Source organism: Myotis myotis, unplaced genomic scaffold (assembly GCF_014108235.1).
Source record: "Myotis myotis isolate mMyoMyo1 unplaced genomic scaffold, mMyoMyo1.p scaffold_m19_p_35, whole genome shotgun sequence".
NCBI lineage: Eukaryota > Metazoa > Chordata > Mammalia > Chiroptera > Vespertilionidae > Myotis > Myotis myotis.
In genome coordinates this window covers 144,553-164,703 of record NW_023416341.1, presented here as the reverse complement: position 1 = coordinate 164,703, position 20,151 = coordinate 144,553, and the positions used below count along the sequence as shown (strand labels likewise).

Below are 20,151 nucleotides of genomic sequence, written 5' to 3'. Positions count from 1 at the left end.
GGATTGAGGCCTTCTGTTCCCCCAGCCCAGTGGTCGGCAAACTCATTATCAACAGAGCCAAATATCAACAGTACAACGATTGAAATTTCTTTAGAGAGCCAAATTTTTTAAACTTAAACTATATAGGTAGGTGCATTGTTATTAACTTAATTAGGGTACTCCTAAGGCTTAGGGAGAGCCACACTGAAGGGGCCAAAGAGCCGCATGTGGCTCGTGAGCCGCAGTTTGCCGACCACTGCCCTAGGCCCATGCCTGCAGGGAGTAGGTGTGACTGCTCCATCACTGCCCCGCCCCAACTTCAGCCACATCTAAGGGTGAGGGGTGGGGCTCCCTGGGCTCCTGCAGGCCCTGGTACACATCGAGGTGTGGTCTTCCTCCACCATCCAGCTCATTCCAGACAAACGAGGGGATGCCGGGAACCCCAGAAAATCAGCTCACCAGACGTGGACTGCTGTTCACCTGAGGGCATGACTCTCGCTCCCAGCCGAATTGCCACCCTCTAACACCCATGGAATTAGCATGTTTCCTGCTAGAATCAGCTCCGTGAGGGCTGACGTCTGCATTTGCTCTCTGGACTCCCCTGTGTCCAGCCCGGCACCCAGTAGGTGTTTTACGAATGTCTCCAAGGCAGTGGTGCTGGCACAGCCTTTAATAAGCAAAATATCGCTTGACCAGGAGGCAAACGCCACAGCATGTAGAGACGCCCCGCCCACCCTGCCCAACACCCACTCCCACAGTCTCCATCTCAATTTCTCAGTGTGAACACTTGGTGTCCCCACCCCCACCAGGCCAGGCCCCCAGACCTGTCTTGCTCCTGCCACACCCCTCAGCTCAGCGTCTGCATGCAACTGGTGTTCAATCACTACACAGTCATCGCGCGAACATACTGGCGTCCACCTCAGCTGCGAGGGCGAGGTCAGGCTCGGGGGGGAAGGGGGGGTCTGGGGAGTGAGTCCATCAAGCGCTAGAGCTCAGTGGCAGGCTTGACCAGGTGGCCGCTGAAGGTGATGTAGAGGTCGCCGTGCTCACCGTAGATGGCGTTGTCTTGGTCACGCTTGAACATGCGCACCCAGGCGGCGTCCCCTGCGGCCAGCGGCAGCAGCAGGCTCTGGGTCTGCATGACGCTGCGCTCGCTGGGCTGCGCGTACAGCACAGCTGTGGCCTGCTGGTTGCACATGATGTGCAGGTAGGTTTCCTTGTAATTCCAGGTGTGCACGGTGAGGCTCAGGAAGTACACACCAGGCACCGTGCAGAGGAAGCGGCCCGACGCCAGGTCGAAGGCGCCATCCAGGTTCACCAGCTCCGTGTCAAAGGGCACAGCCTGGAAGGCGTCGGTGCTGTGCAGCCCCTCGCGCCGACCGACCGAGAAGGCTGCGTAGGCACGCCGGCATGGGGTGCCCGGTAGCCCCACCTGCCCCTTCTGGCCCTTGTGGCCCCGGAGACCCGGGGAGCCCGGTGGGCCCTCCTTCCCACTCCTGCCGGAGCGGCCTCTGACCCCCGTCTCACCCTTCTCACCTGCAGGGGAGCAAGCAGAAGCCTCTGGTCAAGGCTTGGGGTCCCTTTGCTGGCCACGTGGCCTAGTGGGTGACCTCACTTCCCCGAACCTCATTCTCCTGATCGTACGATGGGTGTTAAACCCACTCCTCACACCGGGCAATGAGAGGCCGCACCCCAAAGTTGTGGCTGTTCTGGAGCCTGTACAGATGATCACATGGGGACGGAGGGACAGTGGGGATGATGGGGGTCCAGGCAGCTGAACTGGGCTTTGAAAGACGAGGAGGCTGGGAAATTGGTACCCAAGTCCAACCTTCTGGTGGCCTGCTGTCCACCCAGGAGGAGGCCCTCTTGAGCTCAGCCTCTCTTGCCTTCTCTCAAGGGGGCCCCAGCCCTCCCACCCCGTGGGTGCTGGGCTGGGAGGGCCCATGCAGAGTGGGTGAGCAAACTGAAGGGAACCTCAGTTTCCCCTCCCTTCACAGCCCCTCTCCAAGCACCTTGCTTCCCGCTTGAGGGGGTGGCTGGGGGCTGACAACCTTTACAAGGTTCCCACATGGGCCCCAGGTGCCTTCCCAGAACCACTCTGCTCAGTCAGGGCCTCAGAGCTCTGTCCTGCCCCTTCATTCCTCTGCCTCAGGGTGGTGTCCCTGTGCGGGCAGGGACCAGGGTGGGGCCACCTCTCTGTGACACTCACCTTTGAGGATTGAGATGTCGATGGTGGGCCGCACATGGGGCAGCTGCACCCACTTCTCCCCCTCACCCTCAGGGGTGTATGAGCCGGGGGCAGCCGGGGGCCAGGCCGGGCGGCAGCAGTGCACACATGGCCGATGGGGCTGCCCCAGCCTGGGCCAGGCCCCTGCAGGCAGCGCCAGGAGGAGCAGAAGGCCAGGGGCTGCCATCTGGGCTGGAGCCTAGGAGAAGGGTGAGGAGGGCATCTGAGAAAGAGATACCCAGTTGAACACCCAGAACCCACAGCAGCCGGCGGTGCCCCCTTGTCTGGGGAGCCAGCAGATGGGATCGGTGAGGGGTACACAGTTGGGGCCCTTGAGATGCCACAGTGGGCAGGACCAGAGTCTCCTTCTGCACCCGACAGAGGCCTGGCATGCCCTCCTCAGATTCTCAGCCCCCGCCCCTGACAGACATCATTCATAGTCCCCACACTCTTTCACCCAGACCTGGATGTGGCCTCAGAATCCTCCTCAAACAGCACCACCAGGGCCACCACCAATCTGAGGGCCTGCACGGGGGACAGCTCACACCGGCCCTTCCAGAGCCCCTGGCAAAGTGGCCCAGGCAGCCCAGCCCAGTCCAAGCTGGTATTGCTGGCTCCTTCTCAGGGTCTGCTCCCCCTGTACACCTCCACCCTCCCAGGGCCTTAACTCTGGGCTGTAGAAGGCACCCGAAGCGCCTGCAGCCGGGGAGTCCTGGTGCCCAAAGCCCCCATGGCTGGGGACCTTGCACCTGGCAGATGGCGGAGGTGGGGCTCTGACTCCACCCTCCAAAGCCCCCACCCTCCTGTGCGGGCAGAGCCCTGGGGGACTGGGGGCAGCTTTGAGGAAGCGCAGTTCCCCAGCCCCTGAGGCTGGGCCTGGGTCCTGGTTGGGAGGGGCCTGTGTGGGGCAGTTTCCTCCTGCTGCCTAGCGGGGCAGAGAGCAGCCCTCTAGCCCTAAGCCCCCAGGGGAGGGGAGGAGGGCTTGTTGGAAGGCTGCCCCATGTGGTCCCCCACTCTGTGATGGAGAAGTTGGTCTTTAACCCCCACCAGTCCTGGGCCTCCTGCCTCCTAACACCCTCCCCTAGGAAACCCTGCCCGACACCTGGCTTACCCGTGCCAGGTAGGGCACCGCCTCCTGGTTCAACCAGCAGCTGCTGGGGCCCCTGGGTGAGTCCCACAAGCACCTGGGCCTCAGTTCCCCCAGCAAGTGGGCCCTGGTCTCCCCAGAGGCTGCATCTGGGAAGCTCAGCCACAGGCAGGCGAGTGAGGTAAGGGTCTTCTCTCTTCTCTGTAGCCCGACCTTGCTGAGCAAAGACCCAGGCACCTTCCTCCAGGGAGCCCTCTGGGGCTGCATTCCAGTGTAAGGTCCTTCCTCTTTCTGAGACCCACTTTCAGGCTTAGCTTCCCTGGCAGATGGGACCCCCTTCTATCCACCCTCCCCTAGTGCCCAGGAGACCCTGACTAGCCCTCCCAGCCTCACTGGATCCTGCAAGACCCTCCTGGATTCCTCCCATGGAGGGACCGAACAGGAGTGGGTGTCTCCAGGGGACCCCACCCCGCCCCTCTGGCAGTCTGGGGTCTTGGGCATCCTAGCCACCTGGCCTGCCCAGAAGACAGCCTGGGCTGGAGCCTCCTTCTTGCTGGGGTCTCAGGGGGAGCACAGACCCCTGCAAGACCAGCCTGGGTTGGGCGGCTGTGAATATCCACCCTCCCCCATGCTCCCTGTTACCATTTCACCGTCGGTGCTGCTGCCTGCCTGGCTGCCTCCAGCGTCACTGCCCAGCAGCCGGTGAAAGAGCCCTTTCATGCCCGCACCAGGCGCCCACGGCTTCCCCTGGGCCATCCAAGACCAACAGGTCCTGGGCCAGCTTCAGAGCCTCTGCAGGAGCTCACGGGCCCTGCCGCCTGCCATCAGTCTGCCCCCCACCAGCTGACTACCTGCCGAAGGGTGTATAGCCTTGCCACAGGGGCTCCTGGGTCCTCCTGCCAGCCCTGTGCCCTCGTGTGGGTCTCGGGGTCGGGACGGGAACATTTGGAACTGACTGGTGGGTTGGGGGGTGGTGCCATGGGCTGGCTGCCTCCTCCATCTGGGGTGCAGTGACTTAGGGGAGAGTTGGGGAGGCCACAGCTGCAGCTGGGAGGAGACTGGTCAGAAGGCTTGGAGCCAACGTGGGCTGGGGCAGACCAGGGCCCTCCGGATAATGGTCACAGCCTTCCGTCTCTGGCTGGGAAGCGAGGTCTGGGGCTGGTGGATGGAGCCCAGGAGAGCAGCGTCTGGCCAGACCCATGGTGTTGGCCCCGGCCTCCCCTGCACCCTTCCAGGTCAAGGTGCCTAGCAGAGCGAGAAGCCTGCTGTGACAGAAGCTGTGTCCCTGTTATGCCCACTGGTGGGAATGACTCATAAGGCCCCCCAAGCAGTGGCGGGCAGGGCTGGGCCCACCGTGAGCCTAAAGCTGAGCCCACACCAGAGCCTGGCCTCATCCCTGCTTTGGGTCTGGACAGCTGGACACTGGGTCCAGGTGCAGAACCCTGCACCTTGGCCTCTGAACTTGGGGACATGCGATGCCTGGGAAGTGTACCCACACACACACCAAGCCGGCCACCTGTGGGCGAGGCACCAGCCGTGGCCTGGGAACCAGGCGGGCTGTGGGCGGCCAGGGCAGCTCACCCAGTCCTGCTGCTCCAGCCCTCCCCACTGATGACCAGGGAGGGGCAAGGATGGGGGAGGTTGAGGTTGAGGTTGAGGTGCCCCACCGGTTGGGGGCTTCTTGTGCAGGATGAGGATGAGTGTGGCTGGTGAGGGGTGCGGACGGGGCTACACCAGCTGGAGCTGGCTCCCAGACTGGCCCCACCCAAAGGAGAGGACAGCTCACTCCAGCAGGCCCAGGGACTCCCTTTGGGGACAGCTGTCTTCACCTGGAGGGTGGCACAGACAGAGGGGGTGTGAAGGCCCAAGGCCCTGAGCGATGGCTCGCCGCCCTCCCTGCAGCCCCTGCAGCCCCAGTGCCCGGTGGTTTGGCTCTGAGACTCGAGGCAGCTCAGCGGCGGCCTCAGGGTGGTGAGTGGCGTAGGCCAGTGGTTGGCAAACTGCAGCTTGTGAGCCACATGCGGCTCTATAGCCCCTTGAGTGTGGCTCTTCCACAAAATACCACGTGCGGACGTGCATGTACAGTGCGATTGAAACTTCATGCCCCATGCGCAGAAGTCGGTATTTTGTGAAAGAGCCACACTCAAGGGGCCAAAGAGCCGCATGTGGCTCGCGAGCCGCAGTTTGCCAACCACTGGCCTAGGCCCCTGCCTCTCATCACCCAGTCCCTGTGGAGTCGATGGGCCCAGGGCAGGCTTGGGGCTCTTCCCTGCCCACCCAAGTATGGCTTCTGAGGCTCCCAGAGAAAGGCGGGCGCTGGAGCTCTGCATCTGAGCCTTGATGTCCCCACCTGCAAATGGCACCAATGGGCTCAGAGAGGCCGGAGTGTACTAGATGGACATGGGTGAAGCCAGAGGCCTCACCACGCTGCAGGGCTGATGTCCCTCCCCGTGCCTCCTGCCGCCCACACCCTGACTCCAACAGGTGAGCAGCCCCCCAAAAGTGATGGGCATTCACTGTGAGTCCCCTTGGGGCAGGGCATGTGGGGGGTGGGCCTGGGCTGAGTCAGGCCCCTGCAACACGAGCTGGGGTGTGTGGCTGCAGCAGGCAGGCAGGCCAGGCTCTGAGCGGAGGGAGTCAGCAAGCACCAAGGGTGACTCAGCGGGTGGCAGGACGAGGACGAGGCTCCCGGACAGAAATAGCCATCGCTTGGACATGCTGCCCCGCATCTCCGTGACAACGAGAGGTGCCTGCGTGTTGTGGCCCCACGGGGTCAGCTGACCAGAGAGGGTCTGGGGGGTGCTGAATGCCTGCTGGAGGCAACTGGCCAGCCTGGGGTGACCTCGCTGTCTATCCCCACCCCAAGCCCCACAGAAAGCCTCGGGCATTCGATGTGTGGCCTGGAGCCATGGCTCAGCTCCAGGGCCTGGTCATTGGTCTCTACAAGGTGACAAAATTTCCAGCCTCACAGATGGCATCAGGGGACTACAGACAATGGAACCCAGCCAGACAGCACCCGCCCCCCCCGCCTCGGGACTCCGCCTGCCACCCTCCCTGCCTGGTGTCACCACCAGGCTGTAGAGCTAATGAGCTTCAAACAGCCCCCCTCACTTAGCTCCCATCAGCTGCCACCCTCCAGGAGGCAGGACAAGGCGACCCTCGGTGCTGATGGGGACATTGCCTTGGCCGTGGGTGATAATGGGGGTCTGAGTGGCAGCAGTTTGCACAGTTGGGAGTTATTATCTCCCGGCCTCTTAATGGACGTGTCCCTGAGAGTCCTGTGTATGAGCTGCCGCTGGGGAAGAGACAGCAGCCGGGGGTGGGGGGACATTGTGGGCACAGCAAGGGGGCTTCACTGCCACCACCCACTCCACAAAGTGCCTGGCCCTCCCTGGGGACTGCAGTTCTGCCCAGAGCCGTGGACACAGGGTCCAGGAGGCGTGGGACCAGGCGGGCAGCAGGGGCCCTGCAATTTCCTCACACCCACACCCACACCTGACACACTAGCTGGCTAAGGAGGGGGCTGGACAAGGAGACTGGCCCCCTAAAGGTGGCCGAGGTGGCTGGGCATGGAGGCTACCCACAGCCTTGACTTTCCCACTCCCAGCTCAGGGTCTGCCTCCCAGTGCCCACCCTGTGCCAGGAGGGGGTGGCAGGGGTTTTCCCAGGAGGTCACTGGCTGGCCTGGCCTGGCCGGGGGTTCCCCGGGGATGTTGAGCCACTGCGTGGATGCCCAAAGCCCCCTGCCGGAAGCCGGTCCATCCTTGCTGCTTGACACAGTCGCTGCAGGAAAGAAACATCTGCACAGCATATGTTTCAAGGGACCTGGCGTATATGGCATACTGTTCTTAATATGTTTGCTCCCCTTAGCGCTGTGTGTTTTAACCAAGGTCACCTCTCTGAGAAAGGTTGTTTCCTCAGGTAGGGATTTTTCCCTGAAGTCAGGGAGGGGATAAAACTCCTTAACTAAGTGCCAGGCGGGTAGTTAATCACTTTAACTACAAACAATCACGCTTAAGCTACATAATCTTTACTCCCTGGAATGGAGATAAGAAACGCCCTAACCTTTGCAATAGAAATTGACAGGATTAAAATCACTGGTATAAATATGGATGTAACAAGACAATAAACACCAGAACTTTGCTGGAGATCCAGACCAGAACTTGGCTGGAGATCCTGGCTAGAGATCCTGGCTAGGCTGCTGATCAACTGAACGCTGTCTCCCTGTCATTCCTTCTTCGCTGACTCCGTCCACACCTTTGGGGACCCCTGGACTCGCTGGGGTTGGACCCCAGCAGCCCCTGGGCCAAGTCCTCAGGGGAGAGCAGGCTGGCAGTGTGTCCCGACAGCTCTGCCCCAGTTCACCTCCTGGTAACGAGGGGAGAGCCAGCCGGCCTCAGCACGACAGCATCCCGGGCCCTTGGGGGACAAAGAGCAGGTCACTGTGGCAGTGACCAGAGGCTGTGACGAGAGGTGTGGCTTCCATGGGACGAGAGATGACCCTTACTCAGAGGCACCCCGCAGATGCTGGGCAGAGAAACCATCTGTGCCTGGGCTCTGGCTGGGAGCCGGGGAGGGGCCTGGCCTCACGGGGTCAGCTTGAGTGACGAGGTGGAGCCCCTCCTTGGCTGACCCCTCTCCCCGGGTGGTAACCGGGCGTGCCCTGGGCGTGAGGAACTGACTTCGCGAAGGCCCCACTCTGAGCCCCATGCCACAAGTAGAAAGCAAACGTGCTCTTTATTTGAGGGGCGGGGGGCGGGTCCCTGCCCCAATCCGGCCAAGGACAGTTGGGGGGCTGTGCCGTGGTGCCAGCCCTGGTCACTGGTAGCCAGCCAGTCGGAGGATGGTGGGGTAGTGGGCGCGGTGGGCCATGCACTTCTGGCTGTCAATAAAGATGCTGTTGGTTTTGACAGCGATGTCCTTCTCCAGGCTCATGCGTGTGTCCTCCAGGTTGCGCAGCGACTGCTCCGCTTCTAGAAGCTTCTCCTTCAGTGCTGAGAGGGACCTGTTCAGCTCCTCTACCTCACTCACCAGCCTAGGGGATTTGGTGGAAGGAGGTATGAGCTTGGCTGGCACCAGAACACCAGGCCTTTGGGCTGGGAGGGGCAGGACCTGAGAGTCAAAGGCTGGAAACCCTGGAGAGTGGTCCTGGCCAAGATGCTCGGCCATAAAAGGACCTCAAAGGTCCTAAACGCTAGCCCGCACGCTGAGCTGGGGCATGGGCTGGGGCCAGGGCTCCGTGAGAGGCCCGAAGGCTCCCTGAGGCTCCTATTCCTGACGTTTGGAAGCAGGACGGACCCTTGGAGCAGAGTGAAGCCCCCAGTTTTCTGAACAAAATCAAGAAACAAAGAGGGAGGAATAGCAAGGTGGGTGGGGTGGGGGTGGTTTTACTCACAACGGCAGCTCAGTAAGTTAGAAAAACAAAAGACATGGTCCCACCCTTGGCCCCAGCCCAGGACGAGGGTCCACTGTGATACCAGAGGTGTGGACTGGTCTGCGAGGCAGGACTCAGCCGCTGAGACCCCAAGATTCCTCCCTGGGAAGATCGCTCGGCACCGGGTGAAGGGGGAAGTGCCCCGAGGTCCCTGGCACTCCAAGTCCTGACACAGTGCCCCTCCGTGGCCCATGCAGTGTCCAGCCGTGCTGGGAGGGAGTGGGGTGTGCAAATGTCTGCCTGCGTGAGCTGTGCCCGTGTGAGACCCCAGTGTCTCCTGAACTCATCTACGGGTCTGTGTGCATAGGGAAGGGGTGTTCATGGGGGTCCCAGAGGCTGAGGGGTCCTGGGCAGCGCCTGGGTGGGGGTAGGGGCGGGGGTCTGGCTCGCCCAGGATTGCACCTGAACTGGGCGGTATCGCGGCACAGCTCCACGTTGGGCCGCTGCGAGCGCTGGTACAGGCGGGTCTGCGCCACCTTCAGAGGCACCTCCTTGTCCCTGATGGCCTGCTTCAGTTCGGCAATGTTGTGCTCCTGGTCTGCGATCTCCCGAAGCGCCTGCACACGACAGTCCCCATGGGTCCCGGGCCAGGCAGGCTGCCAGCAGGGGCCTGGCCTCTTCCCTGAGCCCTGGGCTGTCCAGCGAGCAGCCTGTCCACTGGCTCCGGAGGAGGCGTGGAGGCGGGGGGCGGGGGGCGGGGGCCCCCAACAAGGGCACCCGGTGGGAGGTGCATCGGTGGTGAGACAGCAAAGCTGGTGGTCAAAAACCAGAGAGACTTGGAAGCAGCAAAAGCGACCCTAACAGCCTGGGGTCAGAGCCCTGCCGGGCCCAGTCCACCTCCTCCCATCTTCTCTCCCCTCGCACCTGGCCGTCCCTCCTGGTTAGTCACTCAGGTGGCAGTGCCAGTAGGCAAACACAGCGCCACCTGGGTTTCCATTGGCTTTAGTGAGGGTGCAGGAAGGGGGGGAGGCCCCGCCTCTGGGGTCCCTCAGGATGGAGGGGCAGAGGAGGGGCAGAGGAGAGCCAGGGGCCAGGGGTGGCGGAAGAGGCAGGGCACAGGAGCCTGGTCTCTCTCTGGCTATGGGCACCCAGACCCCAGGGCTGGCCTGGACCGGCCTGGGTGTGGCTGGGGCGCATTGGCGCACCTTGTTCAGGTGATGCTCCAGCTTGTGGCGCGCGTCCTCCAGCTCCTCCAGGCGGCGCCCGAAGGCCAGGTTCACGGAGTCGCACTGCAGCCGCAGGTCCTCGGAAGTGTCCCGCAGGACGCAGTCAATGAGGCCCCGCAGGTTGAAGGAGGCCAGGCGCTCGCGCTCGGCGCGCTGCAGCCTTTCCTGTGTGAACCTGGCCCAGGACTCTGGCGTGGAGGCGCTGTGGGCGGGGAGCGGGTGGAGCAGGGGTCGGGGGGTGCACCTGCCAGCGCTCTGGGTCCCACCAGGCTCTCCTCGCGCCCGGGCTCCCGCGCCCCATACCATCCGGTGCCTCCAGCGACCACTACCCCAGCTCTGCCAGGCGCCCTCTGCTGCACCCAGCGCCTTGTGCCTCCCCCGACCCCGACCTCCCACCCCGACCTCCCACCCCAACGCCTCCCCACGGGCTGGGCTAGGATAGGCGGTGGTCTCGCGCTCCCTACTGGCCGCTCTCGGAGCTGCAGGCCACTTGTCCTTGTCCTTGAGTTTCCTGGGCTTCCCCTGACCCCCCCACCTCCCACCCTTGTGCCTCGGCCCCGCCCACCCCACTCCACCCCTGGTCCCATCTCCCTGGGCCCCTCTGGTGCCTGTGTGATGCTGAGCACTTGGGCAGGAGATACCCAGAAGCAGAGCTGCAGGCTCTATGGTGAGGACCTCAGGGCCAGGGCGAGGGGGGGAGGGAGAGGGCTGGGAGGACCCCCAGGAGCCGGACGGGATGAGGGGAGCAGGGAGGACAAGGGTGTGGGGACAGGGTGTTGGTGCGAGGGGGGCTGGGGGCCCACCTCTCCTCGAACTTAGTGGAGTGCGGGTGGAACTGCACCTCCGTGCTCTGGTTGTTGTATCGGGCACAGGTCTCGTCGATGTTGTAGGCCTCCACCTTGTCAGACCAGTTCATCTCGCACAGCTCCTTGTGCTCCCGGTTCATCCTGGGGGCAGCGGGCAGGGCTTGAATATGCGCAGAGCGGGGAGCTGGGCCTACTGGGGCACTGGGCAGGGCACCCCCCAAACAGCAGGCACACCTCATCTGCCCAGCGTAGGGTCCTCAGGACACCGAGGCCACCGAGCCAGCAGTGTCCAAGAGCAGCTGCCCCTCCTCCCCAGGATGCTGGCCGGGGCCACATGGACACCCGGTTCCCGGGGCCGTGCAGGAATCTGCTACTCCCCCATCACCTGGTGCCCCTGCCAGCCTGCACTCCTGGCTGTGACCAGGGACAAGGCCTCGCCTCTCTGAGCCTCGGGGCCTGGTAACCCTGACTTCCTGCCCAAAGCCAGCCTGAGGGGCGGGGGGCCAGGGGTCACCCCGGGGGCTGGAGACCCACCTGATCTGGTTCACAGCCTGCATGATGGTCCTTTTCAGCAACTCCTGGATGTTTCGGATGAGCTCGGCCTCCTGGGGGAGAAGACCCCATCCCTGGTGAAGATCTGCTGACAGCAGGGCTGCAGGGCTGCCGTGGGCCCACAGCCAACCTCTTAGAGGCCCAGGAGGGGCTGAGATTTGGGGGGACACCCAGGGGAGCTGGGGGCTCAGCTGGCACTTGGCTCCTGGCTGAGCGGCCTTGGCCTTGGGCCTTGTTGACCCCCGCTCTCTTTTCTGGAAAGTGGGGCATGAACCCCACTCTTCCTCGTAAGGTTTATTCTGGGCTGTTGACCATTCTAGGTGGTGCACTGTGTGGGGTCTTTTCTTCTGGGAGCACCAGCACCTCTAGGCTCTGGGGGCTGTCCCTGCAGCCTGCCCAGGGCACTGAGGGCAGCAGCCCCTGGACAGCCAGGCCTACAGCCTCTTCGGACGCAGGCCCCTGGGGACGAGGGGCCCTCCTGAGTGGGGACTCCCCTTGGGGCCACGGCACAGAGAGGCCTCCCCACACTGAGAACACAGGGGGTTCCCTGCCTCTCTTTGTGCTGCCTCCGCTGCTTCATTTTCTATAGACAAACAGCCCTTTCCCCTCATTTGAAGTTTCGCCTCCATTCATGCACTTAACCCACGTGTGTCTGGGTCTGTCCCCTGGTCTGTGTCCCTCTTTGTGCCACTCTCGTAGGTCCACGCACCACTGGCCAGTGGCCTTGGCTCAAGACAGAGGGGCCACGTCCTGAGACTTGGGAGGTTCTTGAGCAGCTGAGTGTGGGGGGCAGAGAAGGGGGTTGGCAACCTGGGGGAGGGCAGGAAGGTGACAGAAGGGACTCAGGTTCTGGCCTGAGCTTGGGGGGATGGTGCAGGGCAGTGGTAGGCAAACTGTGGCTCGCGAGCCACATGTGGCTCTTTGGCCCCTTGAGTGTGGCTCTTCCACAAAATACCTCGTGCGGGCGCGCACATACAGTGCGATTGAAACTTCGTGGCCCATGCACAGAAGTCGGTATTTTGTGGAAGAGCCACACTCAAGGGGCCAAAGAGCCGCATGTGGCTTGCGAGCCGCGGTTTGCCGACCACTGGTGCAGGGGATGCCTTGAGCCTCTGGGGCAGCTGTGTGTCTCTGAATCCCTCACGCATGCCCACATCTTGTTCATAGGTGAGGCCCCAGGTGGAGAGGTGTGGGAACTGCCCCCCAGGACCAGGCTCCTGGACTGATTCTTCTTATGGGGCCGCCCTAGGACAGGTCCTGCCGGGTTGAGGGTGAGGATCCTTGCGGAATAAATGTAGCCTCCCCCCCTTTTCTCGCCCCATCACAATGCACTCCTGGCTGGTGCCTGGGTTCCCACCACACGTGTCCTGGGGGAGGGCACTCAGCCTCCTGGGGCTCAGGGCCAGGCTTCATTTGCATGACCAGGGTGATCCAAGGGGCTGCCCAGCAAGTACCAGAAGTTGAGGTAACCAAGGGCTCATTCAGTGGTTCGCATTCTCCAATCTCAGGCGGCTGCCCCAGGACTCAGCCCAGGCCCCTCCCCATACTCAGGGTGTATGGTATGTAGAGGGGTGTCAGGGCTGGTGGGGTGGGCTGGCTGGGGCTCTCCCTGCCTCTGCAGCCTCTGCCTATCCCACCCACAGGTCAACACGACCCCAACACGTATCTTAGGTATAAATCCTGCCACAGCGTGGGCCCTGTGTACCCCCCAGTGTGACCAATAATTGGGGGCGGAACTGCAGGGGCGCTGGACACGAGATTGGGACAAGTGGGCAAGTGCCAAGCTTCAGCCCCGGCTCTCGGATGTGTTTGAGCCCCCACACTGGGGCTCCCAGGCCACAGTGCCCCCAACCCAGCGTGTCTGAGCTGTGGTGCCCCAAGCCTACCGTGGGAAGGTCAGACCAGACACACACCTGGTGGGAGGGACAGTGCCTCTCTCCGGGGCCGCACCCTGACCCGCCCCCAGCCTAGGCTGCCCCAGCACCCAGTCAGTTCTAGTCCCGACCTAGTCCCAGCTTCTCTGTGCCTGTGTGTGCAGAGGGGCACGGGCACCAAGGCCTCTGCCAGCCCGTGTGATGGGGATACACCTGTATCCACCCCCAGGCTCTGTGCAGGTCCTTCTGGCAGAAAGGTGAGGGTGGCCCAGGTGCAGGCCCCCGAGAGCCCAAGGGGTTCACACCTTCAGCAGCTCCATCTCCACATAGTCGCGAACGAGGTCGGGGTGCTGGCGGCGCTCGCGGCACTGCAGGTTGTCGGTGGCGATGGAGAAGGGCACCCCTGTGGCGTCCAGGGCGCGCTCCAGCCGCTGCTTCTGGGCCAGCATCAGGTCGGTCTCCGTCACCAGCTCGCCCACCTCCCGCTGCAGCTCCGACTTCCAGCAGTGCATGTCCTGCAGGCGCTCGCCCACCTTCCGGGTGGAGTCCTCCTGCGTGCGCTGCGCCAGAGCCCCCGTCTCCGCAGCCAGCTGCCTGCTCTCATGGCGCTGCCGCTCCGACTGGTCGCGGTCGGCAAAGGCCTGGTGGTAACTGGCATAGCTGTTCTGGAACCACTCGTCCACCAGATACTTGGCGGTGCGGAAGCCAGCAGTGGCCAGGCCTGCGGACGTGTGGGCACCTGTGTTGCGGGCCACATCGTACAGCTTGGGGGGCAGCTCACACGCCGGCACTGTCTGCGGGGCGGGCTGCTTGGTCAGCAGCACGTCCGTCTGAGCCATGGTGCCCCTGGCCTGGGCACAGGTGGGTGGGCAAGGCACTTGGCACGGTCAGCAGAGCAGCTCTGGCCACCCACTCTGTCCCCAGAGCAGGAAGTCTCCAGGTCTCCTGGCGACAGGTAAATGCCAAGCCTTCCTGTTGCTGGGCAACAGGGACCCACCCCCAACTGCCCTCTTAAAGGGCCAGGCAGATTCTAACCCCACCCGTCCGGGCTGGCATCTGTCAGAGGAGGCATTGTGCCTGGGGCCAGGCCTGTCAGCTCCTGCTTGTCTCAGTTGTCCCCGTGGGATCTCCCTCTGGGTAAGTATCTTCGATGGGGAGTTGAATTCAGCCTCCATGGTGCCTGGAATCAGATTCCCACATCTGCCCACAGGTCCTGCCCTGGGGACAGTACACCCAGGCTGCCCAGGGAAAGGCTTATGGTTGAGGCCTGGGAGGGGGGCAAGCTGTATGCCCAATATGGGGCACATACCCCCCTAATCCCCATGCTGGGCGGAGAGTTCCAATGCGGGGGTGATGCCCCACATGGGCAGCAGAGGGCGCCATTGGCTTAAAATGCCGTGTGATGGGCAGCCCATGCCTCTTGGGTTCACCTCTACCAGCCCAACAACACTCTGGCCTGGGTGGCCCCTCACCCCTCCACCCCGTGGCTCCTCCCAAGGGCCCCCCCCCCCTTCTCCGGACATCCCACTCCCAGCATAACCTGCAGAAGCCCTGCCCCACCCCCACTAGGGCCCCAGGAGCCCCAGGACCTCCTCAGACACACCAGCCTGGCTCCTGCGGCTTCGGCTTCGCTTGGAGGTGCCTCCTCCCCAGGCCCTGCCCTCGGCACGGGCACCCCTCGCGGTGCTGATGGCCTTTGAACCTCGCGGAGGAGAGTAGCTGCTTCATACATGTGGGCTTGGGGGACCGGAGCCTGAGAGTCTCCCAACCCCCCTGAGCCACTCTGCCCTCGTGGGCAGGTCAGGGGCCCTCAGGGCTGGTGTGGCCTGAGGAATGCCTTCAAGCTTCTCTGTGCCTCGGTTTCCCCAGGGGCAGCGGACACACGGGGTCCACTCAGGGTGGGACCACTGGCCACCTCTTATCTAGAACCTGCTTTTCACACAGACCCTTTCCCCTGGGAGCCCTCTAGGAACCTCTATTACACATGGGCTGGAGCGGAGCTCAGTGCCTTTGGAAGGACCCTGGGCCGGCAGGCGGGGGCGATAGTAGTCCTGGAACCATTCGTCCACCAGGTACTTGGCTGTACGGAAGCCGGCTGTGGCCAGGCCTGAGGACAGGAGCACCCACCAGGGCCCGAAGGACCGGCCAGAGGCTGCTCCGGCCTCCACCCTGAGCTTCGGAGGGCGTCTTGCAGACCCGGCCCAGGGCCAGTTGGGAAGTGGCTGCAGGGCCAGGGACCCCATCCCTGGAGCAGGGCTGCCACACGGGGGAATGGTGGTGGCCCTGCCCCCAGCCGGCTCTGAGGCTCCTGCAGCCATCGTGGCGGGCCTATGGGTCAGCCCAGCCCCACTGATCCCACCTTGCTCTATCCCTGGCCCAGCAGTTGCGAGATGGGGAGACAGGAGCTTGTCCCTTCTCAGCATCACAGCCTCCGGCACTCGCCAGCCATCCCAGTGGGCATAACGGGCCCCCGGTCACAGGTGGGAAGGCGGAGGGGCCCCCGGGACCCCAAGGCACTGGAGCAGCGACCTGGCCGTCTGGCCTCCCGGACCCCCAGCTGTGCCTCCCCGATGTCCCAGCTGGAATGAAAACTCAAGGAGCTCTCCGGTCTCTGCACAGATGCACCCGCCGAGGCCGGGCCGAGCACGTCCCTGGCTGCCTCCCTTGGGGCCAGCGGAACATTTTAATAACAGGAGGATTGGAAGTGGCTCAGACAGCTCTGAGCTGGGCACGGTCACAGCAGATGCTGGGTGTCTGAGAAGCCAAGCAGCAGGAAGGGAAGGGGCTGCCCCCACATGCAGGAGCCCAGACCAGGGACAGGAGGCAGGGGCACAGGCTCAGCTGAGGGATGCTCAGGAGGGCTTCCTGGAGGAAGGGTCCCCTCCACCGAAGCTTGAAGAGCACACAGTCCATCCTGGGGGTGGAGCATCTTCAAGACCGTGGGGAGGAGGGGAGGTGTGTGCAGCTCCTGGTCCCAAGGCAGCTGTGGAGGCCCCCTCCCCTGGGGAGGTGTCAGGCGTGGGAGGGCCAATGGGGGAGACAGAGGACGTGAGTGTGGGCAGGAAGGCTAGGCAGGGCCTGAGGAAGCAGTCAGAGGCCTGGCCCCCAGCCCAGGTGGGAGGGAAGCTGGGGGGGCCTGAGGACTCGTTCTCAGCTCCCGAGCCTGTGCCCCAGGCAGTGGGCAGAAGGTGTGGACTAAGGATCACTGACGCTCTCCTGTCCACCCCGCACCCAGGGAGGGCATCACACGTGTGACTCACTCAGTTCATCTGCCAGGAAGTGGGTACTCTGTGTGGCTCCGGGCAGCTATGTCCTCCTCCAGGACTTGGTGAGGGTCAGGGGGCTCTGCCCAGCCCCAGGCAGCTGCCAACGCCTTGATCCGCTCACTCAAGATGTCCCCAACCCCGTGGCTGGGCTCTGAGGTCTGCGACAAGGACAGCAGATCTGGACAACAGCACCGGGGGCTGTGTGGCGTGGAGCCTTCCGTGTGTGCAGCTCCTGGCGTGGCCAGCTCCTCGTCTGGGAGCCTCTACCCTGGCCCCGTTCCTACCGGAGGATATTGTAGTGCCAGCCCCCGGCACGATGTCCTTTCTGGGCAATGCCCAAGGCCGTCTGGGTGGAGAGGCCGGAGCAGGTGGGAGAGAAGGCTGGGAGGGTCCAGAAACAGGTGAGCGGGCGCCCCTGCCAGGCTCCCCATCCTGTTCACCCACCCAGAGAGGCCAACGAGGAGGGGCTTTGACCTTCACCCCCCGCCCCCCAGAACCCCCTCCCTCCGGAACTAACTCCAGACATGTCCAAACGAAGCAGTTTTTAGAAGAAGCTATAAAAGTCCAAAAGGAAACAATGTGAAGGTCCCAGCTGCAGGAGGCAGATGAAGGTCAGACTGTCGATGAAAAAGGAGGCGCCGGACACAGGATGGATGGGCGTGGAGATAAAAGGTCAGCTTTGCAAAGAGAGTTCTGGCTGATGACACGGGGCAGGACCGAGGTGGAGACCCAGCGCCCGGTGTTTTCGCAGGTGGCCTGGGAGCGGGCCCTGCCTGCGCCCGTCTGCCCGGCTGCCCGTCTGCCCGTCTGCCCGGCTGCCAAGGTGAGGCCACCAAGAAAGGTCAGAGAGACAGCACCTCGGACAGTGCCTAGCCTGTAGCGAGCCCCGCAGACACATTCGTTTTCATTATCACTACTTTCTTTTATTGTGGTAGAGCACACACAACAGAAAATTAGTCATTTTTATCATTTTAAAGTGTGCGGTTGGGCGGCCTTTCGTACATTCACGAGGTTGTGAAACCACCATCTGTATTTAGTTCCAGAACTTTCTATCGCCCCAAACAGAAGCCCTGGCTCCCCATGCTCCCCGCGCTCCCCGCTCCCAGCCCCTGGCCATCATCAGCCTGCTCTCCGTCTCTGTGCATTTGCCTGTCCCGGACATTTCATGTCAATGGAGCCACACAAGGCGGGGCCCTTTGCGTCTGGATTCCGTCACTTGGAATGTGTCCGAGGTCCACCGTGCTGTAGGCCAGCAGGGCCGCACTCCTTCTCGTGTCTGCATGCTATTCCGCTGTGTGGATGGGCCCCGTTGAGTTCACCCACTCGCCCAGTAACGGACACCTGCGTCGTTTCCGGGTGTGGGCTGCTGAAAACAGACCTACTGTGAACACGGACACACACAGCTCTGTGTGCTCAGACACTGCGTTCGGTTCTTTGGGGCCTGTTCTTCTTATCACCCAGATGCCACTTGAAAAGTCCCAAGAACCATGACTCTGAAAACATGGCAGTGCACCGAGGGGCTTCCAGCTCCGCCTTCCAGGGGTCTTGAAAATAATAAAATAATAAAATCTGCAGGACTGCCTGCCACACCCCATCAAACTAGGAACTCAGAAAATGTTCCAGAAGGTGGGGGTGTTTGCTAAGTGGGGCAGAGCATCCAGCGAGGGCAGGGACTGATACCATACCCCCAAGGGAAGGCCCCGGGGCAGCTGAGCATCAGCACCCCGCCGCCATGCAATGTAGCCCCCCAAGCTCCTGCAATGCATGGACCCACTGCCCCCAGCGCCTTGGCAGTCCTTGGGGTCTGACCCCCATGCATGTCATGCTCACCCTGGTGTCCTTCACGCTTGTCACCCTGGGAGCCTCCTGACCTTGAACACTGTAGATGCGGGTGGAGCGAGGGGGGCTCCTAAGCCCTGCCCAGCTGACTCGGCATCCTGGGCTGCCACCGGCCTCCCAGCCCAGGAGTTTGGGGTAGAACAGCCAAATCCCCGACTTATCAGCTCAGCTTTATCTCCAAAACCTCCTACAGTTTCCCAGAGAACAAAATTAAATACAGGATTTCGGAGAGATTTTGCGTCTGCCTGAGCAGGGCCAGGAACAGGCTGACATGATAAGGCCGCTGACGCCTGGGCCTTGGGTGGGCGGATGGGTAGAAGGCACCCAGCCCACCCCCGCCCCGCCTGGAGCTCAATAGCCAGGAGCAGGGACAGCCTGCCGACAGGCCACGTGTGGGGGTTACCAGGCCCCTGCACCACAGTCCCCTTCTGCCCCCACATCTGTCCTTTGTGGCGAGCCTTTCAGAGCCCACGGAGGCTCCGTCACCGTGGGCAGGGCAGGACCTCACCTGCCTCCCAACCAGTCCTTTCACAGATGAGGGGACTGAGGCCATTTTATGACCCAGGCAGGCAATGGGGGGATCGGATGTGGCCTCAGAGGCAGCACCATCCATGGTCCAGGCTGGGGATTTGGACCCAAAGTGGGCAGACAGCCGGCCAGGGCGGGGAGGCACAGGCTCCCCTCAGCAGCCTGCCCCAGTCATCTCTGGAGTCGGGGGGTTAGAGGGGTTGCTTTAATGACCCCCCAGCCCTCCAGGAGGCTCTGAGGCCAGGGTGGCACCCCCGGTCTGAGACGGCTCCGGCTCTGGACCGGGAGAAGGGCAGAGCCTTTGGAAAGCACCTCAGGAAACTCCCAGCAGCGAGAGTCATGGGTGACCCAGGGAAGAAGCCCGTGCGGAGCAGGAGCCCTGGCACTGGGGGCTGGCAGAGCGCCTCTTGTCCGGCGTCCAGAGGAGGCAGGTCGCTGCCCAGAGCTGCCGACACCGAGACCCAGGCCCTGTGGCCTCCATCCGGAAGGACCCACAGGACGCCCAGCTGCTCGGGCTCAGAGAGGCTCTGCGGGGCCCTGGGCCTGAAGTCTGTGTCAGAAGTGAGGGTGGTCCCCGGGACAGTTCCCCAGGCCCAGCCCCTCCCCAGCCCTCTCCCCCGCCCCCCCCCCCCCCGCCGGGCCTGGCCGCCACCGCCCGTGCTGCCTGCCCGTGGCCACGTACCTCTTCTCCCGGCTTGTGTCCCACCACTGGGTGGGCCCAGAAGAGCCCGTCCGGCTTTGGCACCTTCACCCCTCCCCCCTCAGCCAAGTGGCCCAGCAGGCCCCATGGAAATGCCTGGACTGAGGGGCCAACCCCAGCCAGTGGCCACACCCACATCCTGGAAGCCCTTGTCCTGGTTGGCAGATCCCGGGGGTCAGGGTGTAGACGGCAGGGTTGCTGGGCTGAGTGCGGGGGGGGGGGGGGGGGGGGCAGGGAGCACCCGGCCCCCAACCCTCTAGGCCAGTGGTTGTCAGCTGCTGTGCCACAAGAATTTTTAAAAGGTGCAACCCGACTATTCAGTCAGGGCACTGACCTCTTTTCCCTTAGAGCGGCGGTTCTCAACCTGTGGGTCTCGGCCCTTTCATTCAGTTCCTCATGTTGTGGTGACCCCTAACCATAACATTATTTTCGTTGCTACTTCATAACTGTCATGTTGCTACTGTTACTAATCGTCATGTAAATATCTGATATGCAGGGTGTATTTTCATTGTTACAAATTGAACATAATTAAAGCCTAGTGATTAATCACAAAAACAATATGTAATTATATATGGGATTTCCGATGGTCTTAGGCGACCCCTGTGAAAGGGTCGTTCGACCCCCAAAGGGGTTGCAACCCACAGGTTGAGAACCGCTGCCTTAGAGTGTCAAACAAAAAAATGACAACAGCCA

At 62.7% G+C, this 20,151-nt stretch overlaps 2 protein-coding genes across 2 annotated transcripts; both read right to left on the bottom strand.

The window, feature by feature from the left end:
• Nucleotides 1-964: 964 nt before the first annotated feature.
• Nucleotides 965-2,393, bottom strand: C1QTNF8 (C1q and TNF related 8). Its single transcript, XM_036303234.1, has 2 exons — nucleotides 2,189-2,393; nucleotides 965-1,515 (listed from the first exon to the last, which is right to left on the bottom strand). Exons 1-2 carry the CDS (start codon nucleotides 2,391-2,393, stop codon nucleotides 965-967), a joined length of 756 nt encoding a protein of 251 aa, XP_036159127.1.
• Nucleotides 2,394-8,111: 5,718 nt separating this feature from the next.
• Nucleotides 8,112-13,964, bottom strand: TEKT4 (tektin 4). Its single transcript, XM_036303015.1, has 6 exons — nucleotides 13,431-13,964; nucleotides 11,234-11,304; nucleotides 10,697-10,840; nucleotides 9,873-10,095; nucleotides 9,130-9,284; nucleotides 8,112-8,328 (listed from the first exon to the last, which is right to left on the bottom strand). Exons 1-6 carry the CDS (start codon nucleotides 13,962-13,964, stop codon nucleotides 8,112-8,114), a joined length of 1,344 nt encoding a protein of 447 aa, XP_036158908.1.
• Between the last annotated feature and the right edge of the window lie 6,187 nt (nucleotides 13,965-20,151).

Bases quoted from the DNA above. Each gene is read 5' to 3' on its own strand.
- C1QTNF8 (XM_036303234.1), bottom strand. From the start codon at position 2,393: ATGGCAGCCCCTGGCCTTCTGCTCCTCCTGGCGCTGCCTGCAGGGGCC. The intron at 1,516-2,188 runs GTGAGTGTCACA...GCTCCCCTGCAG, and splicing joins CGACATCTCAATCCTCAAAG to GTGAGAAGGGTGAGACGGGG.
- TEKT4 (XM_036303015.1), bottom strand. From the start codon at position 13,964: ATGGCTCAGACGGACGTGCTGCTGACCAAGCAGCCCGCCCCGCAGACA. The intron at 11,305-13,430 runs GTGTGAACCCCT...CTTCTCCCCCAG, and splicing joins TGGAGATGGAGCTGCTGAAG to GAGGCCGAGCTCATCCGAAA. The intron at 9,285-9,872 runs GTGCGCCAATGC...TGTCGTGTGCAG, and splicing joins TGGAGCATCACCTGAACAAG to GCGCTTCGGGAGATCGCAGA.